This window comes from Phocoena phocoena, chromosome 6 (genome assembly GCF_963924675.1).
Source record: "Phocoena phocoena chromosome 6, mPhoPho1.1, whole genome shotgun sequence".
Lineage (NCBI taxonomy): Eukaryota > Metazoa > Chordata > Mammalia > Artiodactyla > Phocoenidae > Phocoena > Phocoena phocoena.
In genome coordinates this window covers 114,967,480-114,978,399 of record NC_089224.1, presented here as the reverse complement: position 1 = coordinate 114,978,399, position 10,920 = coordinate 114,967,480, and the positions used below count along the sequence as shown (strand labels likewise).

Genomic DNA, 10,920 nt, shown 5'->3' with positions numbered 1-10,920 from the left:
CCCGGGAGAGCGCGGCAGGCCCCCACTGAGGAGCCCCACTGCCAAACCGCCCCCAGCCCTGGGCCTCCGCACCTACAGACCTGCTTCTTCCCCGGGCAGGGCGGAAGCCTCAGGGCCTGGCCCCTCATGCCCGTCAAGTTAGGGAGCAAACTCGGGGTGACCCGGGTCGCCAGGGGCGCCGTCCTCGAGCGGGAGGGCCCCGCGTGGCTGAGGTCACACGCCCGAGCTCTTCGTGGGGGTGTCAGCCTCGTGGAAATGCGTCCCGCGGGCCGGGCTTGGCGGGTCTCGTCACCGCGAGCGCCCGGGGTGCTGGGAACGCTGAGGGTCCGTGGCCAGCGCTCCAGGAGAGCAGAGTGAGACCCGGGATCTCTACCCAGGGCCCCCGAGTCTGAAATGCCCGCGAAGACACACCCAGGGGAGGCCGCCCCCGGGTCCCCTCGGGGTCGCGCTCGGCCCTGGGCCGGGCCTGATCTGTCCTCACAGGGAGCTTGGAATTCCCCGGGTGGCCGGAGGGAGAGTGGGCGGGACGACGGTAGAGACGCGGACTCTCCCCACCACACACACACACACACACACACACACACACACACACACACACACACACACACACACACACACACACACACACACACACACACACACACACACACACACACACACACACACACACACACACACACACACACACACACGCCACCTGGCTCCCGGCCCCGTGCGGCCGGCGACCAGCGCCCCCTGCCGCGCTGCACAAACCCCCGACACGCCCCCGCCCCGCCCCGCCCCGGCACCGCCCCCACGCGGGCGCCGCCCAATCGGCGGGCCGCCGGCGCGCGCGTCACGGGCGCCCTATTGTTATGCAAATATAAAGGAGGTAAAAGTCGCCCAGGCGCGGCGGGCGGGTGGGCGAGTGCAGCGGCGCGTGGGGAGGCGCGTGGGGGCCGCGTGGGAGCCGCAGCCGGAGCGAGCAAGGACCGGGAGCGCGCGGCGCCGCCGCCCCGGCCCGGCCGGCCCCGCGAGCGCAGCGCCCGCCCCGGTCGCCCGCCCGCCGGGCGCGGCTGGATGTGGCGGGGGTCCCGCGGCGGCGGCCCCTGGCCCCCATTGCCCGGAGCGCCTAGCGGCGGCGTGCGGGGCCCAGGGGCGCCGCGCCCTCCATGCGCCGCGGCGCGCCCCGAGGCAGCCGGGGGCCCGCGCCGAAGCCGCCGCCCGCGCTGAGCCCCGGCCCGGCCTGCGGCCAGCGCCCGGCGGCAGCATGAGCCAGGCCGAGCTGTCCACCTGCTCGGCGCCGCAGACGCAGCGCATCTTTCAGGAGGCCGTGCGCAAGGGCAACACGCAGGAACTGCAGTCGCTGCTGCAGAACATGACCAACTGCGAGTTCAACGTGAACTCGTTCGGACCCGAGGGCCAGACGGCGCTGCACCAGTCGGTCATCGACGGCAACCTGGAGCTCGTGAAGCTGCTGGTCAAGTTCGGCGCCGACATCCGCCTGGCCAACCGCGACGGCTGGAGCGCGCTGCACATCGCCGCGTTCGGCGGCCACCAGGACATCGTGCTCTATCTCATCACCAAGGCCAAGTACGCGGGCAGCGGCCGGTGATGCCGGCCCGGACCCCGACCCGCGCGCGGGCCCCGCGCGTGTCCTCCCTGCTGTACCTTCCCTCCAACTACCTCGGTGTGCGCCCGGCCCTCGGCGCCCGCGGCCACCACAAGTCCGGCGCGCAAGTCGGTGCCCACGGGAGCCGCGCCCGCCCACCCGCGGCCCGGGGTCGGCGCCCCCCGCGGCCGCCGGGGACCGGCCGGAGCGCTTCCCACGGCCCCGCCCGCCGCCGCGCGGGTGGGGGCAGGGCGCGGGCTCCAGCCCCTTTGAAATTTGAGTCTCGCTACCAGCAAGTTCGGAATCCCGAGACACCGGATCCTCCGCTCAAAATGTTCTCCTGAAGGTGGAAGGACCCGTGGCCGACGCGCGACGGAGACGACGCTCTGCTCTTCCCGGGCTTCTAAACTATTTATCACGTGTGTGCATATTTGTGGGTGATGTTTGTGCGCCTGAGTTTTCTGTTTGGAAAATATTTCGCGTGGTCAATGTGGTTATGGGGGGGAAGATGCATTTTTTTTTTCTAGTCTTAAAACTAAAAACTTGAGTCTGTCATTTCTTGGTTGCACTGAAATACCGCCCAGCCTGCTGGTTTCCCCGTGCTGCTCCGTCTCCCTCCGGCTTCTCTCCCTCACCTCTCTCCCCTCCTCCCCGCCCTCCCTTTCCTCCTCTCTCTCACACTCACACACACAATTCCGCGTGAGTTTTGGAAGCCCCCGGCCTCCCTCCGCCTTGTCCGGTGAGAGGCCACCATCCCCCAAGCCTGCCGGTTTGCAAAGCTTCCGCGGGAGCCTGGGTGCTCGGGTGTGGCGGTGATGGGGGGGTGGGGGTGGGGATCAAGCCTTTTCTAGTGAGTTCTATTATAGTTAACAGTCGATTGCACACTTTTTTTAAAAAAGTAAATGGATTTGCCACGATTAAATGTCATAACATTTATGACAGAATATAAAATATTAACATATTTTAAGCCAAGTTTTAGGTGTATTTTTTGAATCTTGGTTATAGACCCAATTTTAAAGGGCGTTGTATCCAGCGTTGTGAAGGCAACTGTACCCATATTTATATTTTTATAAAATGCCTATAAGACTGTGAATCTCTTGTGCTAATTGCTGAGTGAGCTGAAGGGCCACTTTGCCCCTCTTCAGCCTCCCGGAGCTTCAAGGACCCGATTCGAATCCGAAAATCCTGCCACGGGGGAGGGGCCGCCGGGAGGGGCCGCGCGAGGACCTAGGACGGAGGCGGTGCTTCTGCGTCACTTTCTGTCCCGAAAGGCGCCCTTCCTGGTTTCAGAGGTTCCAATTTTCTATGCAACCCCACACCCCTTGTTGTTTTGATCCTGAGAAATAAAAGGGAGGCTGAATTATTCAAATTTAAATGAGGCTTCCCCTGGGTAGAAGTGCTGCTGACCCTTCGTGCAAAAATGGGGAGCACTTGAGGACACAGGTGGGTGGAGGCCCTTTGTGCGTGGCTGGTCAGATTTGGGCAGTCATCTGTGGCTTTTTATAAAACTTTGTGTGAGAAGAATATATTGATAATGTCAGTGAAACAAGCAGACATTGAAACTGAGGCACAGATTACTCCAAAAGGAGTTTTTCTGTATATTTTTTCTAGATGCAAATACCTTTTTTAATTATGTTAATTAATGTTAAGACTTTCTAGGCTTACATGGAAGCTGTGTATGGGTCCCGGTGTGATCACTTTTAACTGGATGAAGTCTGCAGCACATTCCTGAGTGTACGATATAGACTTGTAGCCCAGCGTGAAAAATTTATAAATAAATTTTTCATTGATCTTTTTATATTAAAAAAGTTTGTTGGTTCTTCTTGGGCTTGGCGCCGGGACGAGGGTCAGGCTGCAACATGCTGTTTGCGGGTGACGGCTGTGCAGCGCTTGGCTTGTTTCCACCTGAAGACAGAGCCTGGTAAGCTGCCTCTTGGCTCAGCTCAAAGGCACCGCAGTGGCCACGCACAGGACTTGTGGGGGCCCGCCTGCCTGCTTCCAACCGTGGGAGTGGGGCACCTGAGGGCGCCCAGAACCACTTCCTCTGCTCCCTGGCAAAGGCCTCCACGTGGAAAGTTCTACTTGAAGCTCTTCCCGCCCTTCCCCCTCCCAAAGCCAGCCTGAGATGCCAAGGGTCTTAGGAGGGATCAGGCCCCCCTTAGGAGGGATCAGGCCCCTCTGGCTCCCTGCTACTGTGGGTTTCTGCTGGACCACCTGCTGCACAGAAAGGGTATCTTTCAAATTTTGGGGAACTTCTGATGAGTAAAAGGCCCCTTCCTCTGCTCCGGTCCCTGGTGGTGCCTGGGAGATGAGGCAGCCACTCCCCCAGAGCACAGACCCCGAGTTCCCGAGTTCAACTCTGGGTCCACCCCGGAAGCTTGCATGGGATGGGGTGCAGGGGAGGACATCCCCCAGGGGCAAGAGTAGCCTGCCCAGAGGGGACGGAGAGCCAGTGGGCCAAGGAAGTTCTAACTTTACTGGGACTCGAGAGTTACAAGATAACTTTCTCCTGTAAAGCTTCCAGAGCCCCCCTGTGAGAAGCCTGAGGGTGGCAGCTTCACCTCAGGGGGGTGCAGCTACATTTTGTCCCAAGACGGGAAGACGGACGCATTGCCCTTACCCTGTTCCTACTTTGCATCTCCAGCTCTGTTCTGCCCTGAGGATTTTCCGAGTGAATTTTCAGTTGGTTACACAAGCATTTACTGACCCCCAGCTGGCCCACTAGATGGACCAGCTCCCTCGTTAGATGTCACAGAGGTGAGTGGAATATTTGATGCACATGAGGCCCCAGGGGAAGGCCTGACCTGAGGCTTCAGGGGGAGCGGCCGAGGGTGCTGGGGGTGCCTGGCCCCGAAGTGCTGAATTTGGACGCTGTTGGGGTATAAGGCCTGGGCACTACCCGGACCCCAGGTGGGCCGGACCTCGTCTCCACTTCCCACCCCAGGCACTCGCGCAGGAGAGGGAGTCAAAGCTATAAACAAATGAGCAGAGGGTGCAGGCTCCCACTCCGGGACCCCTGTCACCTGGGAGTCCCCACCACCCCGCCTCAGGCAGGTCTTCAGGGGTGGGAACAGCTCTTCAAGCCTTTCTGTGGCCAGGGCGAGAAAGAAGGCGCAGCTGACGCTCCCCGGGGCTGGGCCTCTGGGAACCCCTGGAGTGGCTGCCATGGAGAAAGCAGACAGACCAAATGGGCAAGGGCAGGGCCGCCCCACTCCCCCCCCCCACCTCCCACCCCCCGGCCAGGAGTGTTGGCAGCTCCTGTCCAACTGTCCATCTCTCTGACCTGACCCTGGCCGGACGCAGGAAGTGTTTACTGTTGGAAGGGATGCCAGAGGGAGACCAGGAAATGCAGGAAAATGGTCAGCCAGAAAGAGTGATGTCCAAAGCCAGCAGGCGTGGGAGCCAGGACACAGCCGGCCAGAGCGAAGGGGCCAAAGCGACGGGTTCGGAGGAGGAGAGGGAAGGGGCTGCCTTCCGGGCTCTGTCCCTCAAAGGCCCTGGCTCAGCACAGGGAGGCACAGCCCCGGTCGCACACAGGCACAGGGACGCGGCCCTGCAGTTCTGACCTTCGGAAGGCCAAGTACCTCCTGACGTCGCAGTGGAGCCTGCGGAGAGGAGGCCGGCGTCCACCCGGGCCTTGAGGACAGGAAAGGAGGCGCTGCGTGCAACTGGGAAACAAAGCCTGAGGCCGCGGAGCCTGCGGGTGCAGGCCCTGGGAAGTCTGGGAACCACCGACGGCTCCTCTCCTCCCGAGGCCTCCAGCGCAGCCCCTCCCGGGGCTCCGGGGTCTCGGGGAGGCCGCCCTCCCCCACCACTCCGCCTCGGCAGGCCTGGGCTCCCCGCTCGTCGCCAACACGCCCCTCCCTCTGCCCGGCGCATTCTTCTGCTTGGCTGTACGTCGGACTGTCCCTCGGCGCGTCCGTCTGTCGGTCTTTCTTCTCTCGCCCCCTCCAAAGCCGCGGGCCCCATTCATCCTCGAGGCCTCTGCCCTTTCCTGCGAGCGGGTTCCGCTCGGCGAGCAGCTGCTATGCTAATGAGAAGGGGGTGGGGGGCGGCGGGGGATCGGCGGGGGAGGGGGGACGAGGTGGGGGCACCCGCAGGGGGAAACCAGCGTCGGGAGGCCGGGGGCTCGGCAGTGGGGGCCCGACCGAGAGAGGGGAGGGACGGGCGCTCACAGAGGCCCGATCTCTGCATTCAGAACCGGCGGGGGCCACTCGCGGGCGCTGGGAAAGGGCGCCGCCCCCGCCGCCCCCGCCCCGCGCACCCACTCGCCGAGCGAGGGGTGCGAGCAGTAGAGACCAGCTGTCATCTCTGTTCTGGGGTCGCGGCCTGGAGGGCGGCTCGTTCCGGAGGCCGCCCACCCCCTCCCAGCCCACCAGACGCCGCGGCGCGTGGGGCTTGGGTGCGCCCCGCGCGGGCTGGGGGTCTGAGCCGGAGACGGAGGGCCGGACACCCCCGCAGCCCCCCGGCCTGGGTGATTGGACGCTGGGGCGGGCGCGTGCTGCCCCCCTCCCGGAGGCGGCGCCCGAGGACCCCGGGCCTCGGCGAGACGGGGGAGGGGCGGGGGCGGCCCGAGCTGGACACGGGGACCCTGACCGCCGCCCACCCGGCGTCCTAGGGGCGACGAGGGGTGAGGACGAGGGCCCCCGAAACATGGCTCTCGGAGCCCGGGACGCCCTCCCGCCTTGGGCGGGACTCCCACGAACGGGCACGGCGAGCAGCGCCCGATGGCAGGGTTCGGACCCGGGCGAGGACGCCAGCCCAGAACCGCGCGGTGCGGGCTGTGCTGCCACCCTGCGGATGCAGCGAGTACTGCGCCCTGGGGCCCGGGGGCCCGGGCGGCGAGACCCCCCGCCCGCCCTTCGCTGAGCGCAGGCGCCCGCACCCCCCACCCCCGCCGCCGCCTGCCGCGGACCCGGGCCTACTGGTGGCGCCGCCCCGCACCACCCTCGCGTGCCTGGAGCCCGCGACCTCGTCTCCTGAAAGGTGGCCGGGGCCCTTGGGGGGTCGGCCGCGGGGCGCCGGGGCCGCGGCGCGAGGGGTTGGGGTTAGGGAGCCGAAGGCCTTTCGGATGGGGGCGCTCGGGCCCAGCTCGGGCCGAGAAACTGGGTCCGCTTCCCGCGGTGGCCGTCCCGTGCGAGGCGGGGCGAAGGTGCGCGCTGCGCAGAGGAAAGCGCCGGAAAGGCTGAGAGCAAGTCAGGTGGGCCAGGCCTCACTCGGGCGACCACGGGAGAGAACGTCCAGCAGAGCCTGGTCGGTCTAGGCTACAGTGACAACACCGGCAATCTGTGGGGCTTGGGGGAGGGGGCAGGGCCAGAACTGGGGTCACCTTGCGGAAGGGCGGCCACAGAGGCCCGCTGCCCGGCAGGAGGGCCCCGGAGCAGGGTGGGCGTGTCCCTGGAAGGGGCGGCTGTGTTGAACCTGACGTTAAACATGCACAACGTAGGAGCCGTGAGCTGAGTTTTATTCCGGATCTTACCGAGGACTGTAGCCTGGGAGACAGCTTCTCAGTAGCTCTGAGGGGCTGCTGTGAAGAGGTGGGGGAGCGGCCAGGATCTGTGTGGTCTGGGCCAGGGGGTGTGTACAGCCAAGCACACATCTCCGTAGAAGGTAACGGCTAGTCACGGGGAAGGGGTATTTCCATAAATGATTTTAGCCCTTTTTTTCTGTGTATGGAAAGAGGCAGGAATTTGGGTTCATTAAAATTCTTCTGAGATATCTACTCTCTAAGGGGCCTGTTTTTCCAAAGCACAGAGAGCCTCATCCCGTCTTTCCCCCGAACCCCTTTCAGGGTGCACTGTCGGTCGGCGACTGCAGTGGCCAATGACTTAAGGTCTTTGTAGAGCTGGCCAGTGGGCCACATTCTTGGTTTTACAACCCGTAGTGGCTCCTGGCTTCTGCAGGCCCCGGAAGTAGAACCAAACCAGGGTCTGGGGAAGTGACCCCATCACGGTCCTCATGGAGCGATTGGCCGTGGTGCAGTATTCTCCCATTTGGTCAAAAGGGGAAGGGAGGACATTTCAGGGCCCCGGAGTCACAAAGTGGATGGTCAGCAGGACACGGGATGTGTCACAGCCCTGTGGACATGGCCGCCACGTGAGTCACTTCAAGACACAGACCACGTCCGGCAGAACCATCAGGGCCAGCAGTGGGGTGCTTCCAGATCACCCCACAGAGCCTGGAGCCTCAGCAGAGGGTGGCGGGCAAGGCTCTGATGGTCAGGTGAGGCTGGCATTGGAATTGCAGAGTCTGCCAGCAGTCTCCCCACCCCATCCACCATTCCACAGGAAGTGTCTGTGTTGGGCATAAGCAAGGAAAGGACTTCTCTCTCTGTCTGAACTCTTGCCCGGCTCAGAGGTGGGGCCTGGATACCAGGTTTACCCCCAGTACGTGTCCCCCCAGTGGATAAAATCCACCTCTGCCTCCTCGTTGGTACCCTATGGACAAGAACCCCCAAGGGAGCCCAACCCAAATTGTCCCATAAACTTTCCAGAGACATATGACAATATACAGAACAGTGGCCTGTAAACAAGATGGAATGTATTTCTCATCACTGAAGTTAGAACAGGTGGTCCGGGGCTGGTGTGTGGCATTAGGATACAGGCTTTCTGCTGGGTGGACCTTTCATTCACATGGCTCAAAATGGCAGCCCACGTCCAGCCATCAAGTCTACATTCCAGCCAACAGTGAGGAGGAAGAGGTGAACTAGGGCCTGGGCCCCCTCCTTCCAGGACACTTCCTAGAAGTCTGTTTTTGCCAAATCTACTCACATCCCATTGGCTAAAACATAGCCACATGCCCAACCTCATTGCAAGGGAGGCTGGGAAATGTAGTCTTTATTCAGTGATGTGCCCAGCTTCAAATGGGGCCATAGACGAAGAAGAGCTGCAGATTTGGGAGTGGTCTGTCCCTGCCCAGGTGACGGCAGCATCCAGGCCGTGTGGTCAGGCAGAGTCGTCTGTGTCTTATGCTCTGCCTTGTTTTCCGTGACGGGAATACACGCTACACTCTAACGTTAGAGGTTTGTGCTGAAGAACTTTCTAAGGGTTAAAACTGTCCAGCAATGGACTGAAAAGAATGAAAAGCGGAAGCACTCCTGGGTGCTTGTTTGCGCTGAGATTTACACCTCCCAGGCCTGACCGAGTATACGTGCACAGCCCCACGAGAAACACGAGGGGGGGAGCACAGCCCGTCTGTGTAGGGATGGGTCCAGCAGACATGCTGCTGTACCCTAGGAGCCCCAGAGCCATTCTCCACGGGAAACGATGCTGCAGGTTAGGTGAACAAGGCCCTGCCGTGTGGCCGTCAGGAAACGGAGGGCCCGGGAAGCACTTGGGACACCCCTGCTCCCTGCACGAGGCGAGAGCAGGACTCGGTAGAGAGGAGAGCCAGCCTTTGCCCCTCTGCTCCCCGTTCCCTGTTCTCCAACCTCCCTCTCCCTTATCTCGGAGCAAAGTAATAAGTAACCCAGGACTTGGAATTCTCAAGGTTATTTTGTCAATAAAGTTCTCCCTCTCAAGTGTCCCAAGATGTCTTCTGGGGCATGGCTTCTTTTCGTTGTAATCAAGGTCGAAAGAAAATCATTAGGTTTATCATTCATATTCCTAAAAATCAACTTTACTGCAGTATAATTTATATACAATAAAATGCAGCCACTTAGAGTGTGATGAGTATGGACTGGTGTGTATGCCCACAGAACCTACACCATAACCAAAGCATACAACATTCCCATCAGCCCCCAAAGTTCTTCCACACCCCGACTCAGCTGGCTCCTCTCGCCCCCCAGTCCCGGGTCACCGCCGACCACTTCTATCACCACAGGTCATAGGATTATCTATAAAAGGACTGGTGTGGTTTGTACTTCCTGGCTTTCTGGCCCTCAGTGCCAGACTCACCCATGTTGTTGCAGTAACTTTGTGGGGGAGGGGTAGGTCTCTTTTTTTCTGGTTTTTTTTTTTTTCCCCCACTAGAAAGATCTGGCTGGTACCACACAAAACACAGGATAGCTTCCACTGGTAGTTTTTCAGTCGACAGAATTATCCTCAGTAAATGTGCTGGCAGCACACGGCACCTCAGAGAGCCCAGGGGAAGGGGAGCACAGGCCCACCCCTTACCTTTCCAAAACACTCCATTCCCTTCTCCTGGGCACTGATCCTTAAGGACTGGGACTCTGACCCCAGAGTGTCTTTAGAAAATCATCTTACCAAATTAACGTTTAGAAAATGAAACTTTAGGGACTTCCCTGGTGGTGCAGTGGTTAAGAATCCGCCTGCCAATGCAGGGGACACGGGTTCGAGCCCTGGTCCGGGAAGATCCCACATGCCGCGGAGCAACTAAGCCCGTGCGCCACAACTACTGAGCCTGCGCTCTAGAGCCCGCAAGCCACAACTACTGATCCTGCGTGCCACAACTACTGAAGCCCATGCACCACAACTACTGAAGCCCGTGTGCCTAGAGCCTGTGCTCCGCAACAAGAGAAGCCACTGCAGTGAGAAGCCCGCACACCGCAACGAAGACTAGCCCCTGCTCGCCGCAACGAGAGAAAGCCCATGTGCAGCAACGAAGACCCAACGCAGCCAAAAATAAATAAATAAATTTATAGGAAAAGAAAAAATAGAGCTTCCACATAACGTAGCATATGTATTACTCTTTTCCAAGCTTAGCTGTACACCCAAGAGATATTAAAATATACATCCAGGGACTTCCCTGGTGGTCCAGTGCAAGGGGCCTGGGTTCTATCCCTGGTCGGGGAACTAGATCCCACATGCAGGCCGCAACTAAGAGCCTTCATACCGCAACCAAAGATTCCTCATGCCACAACTTAACATGCTGCAACTAAGAGCCAGCACAGCCAAACTAAATAAATAGATATTTTAAAAAAGTACATCCACACAAAAAACTGCATGCAGGGACTTCCCTGGCGGTCCAGTGGTTAAGACTTCACCTTCCACCGGAGGGGGCCTGGGTTCCATCCCTGGTCGGGGAACTAGGATCCTGCATGCTGCACAGTGCGGCCAAAAAACAAAAACGTGGCTTCCAAATTTCACAGCAACATTATTCATAATAGCCAGAAAGTAGTAACAGCCCAAATGTCCACCAGCTGATGGAGATATAAACAAAATATGGGATATATATGCAATAGAACATTATTCAGCCATAAAAAGGAATGAAATACCGATATGACTTGAAAATTAACCTTGAAAATATTATGTTAAGGAAAAGCTGCCGGACACAAAGGGACAAATATTGTATATGATCCAGTTAGGAGCTGCCTAGGGCTGGGGGTGGGCTTGGTAAGAATAATGGGCAAGCACAGGGCTTCCTTCTGA

The 10,920-nt window shown here is 60.0% G+C and overlaps 1 protein-coding gene across 1 annotated transcript; it reads left to right on the top strand.

The window, feature by feature from the left end:
* The first annotated feature begins 1,249 nt into the window (after window positions 1-1,249).
* NRARP (NOTCH regulated ankyrin repeat protein) lies at window positions 1,250-1,594 on the top strand. Its single transcript, XM_065879771.1, has one exon. It carries the CDS (start codon window positions 1,250-1,252, stop codon window positions 1,592-1,594), a length of 345 nt encoding a protein of 114 aa, XP_065735843.1.
* The last annotated feature ends 9,326 nt before the right edge of the window (window positions 1,595-10,920 follow it).

Coding starts and splice junctions, on each gene's coding strand:
- NRARP (XM_065879771.1), top strand. CDS start 1,250: ATGAGCCAGGCCGAGCTGTCCACCTGCTCGGCGCCGCAGACGCAGCGC.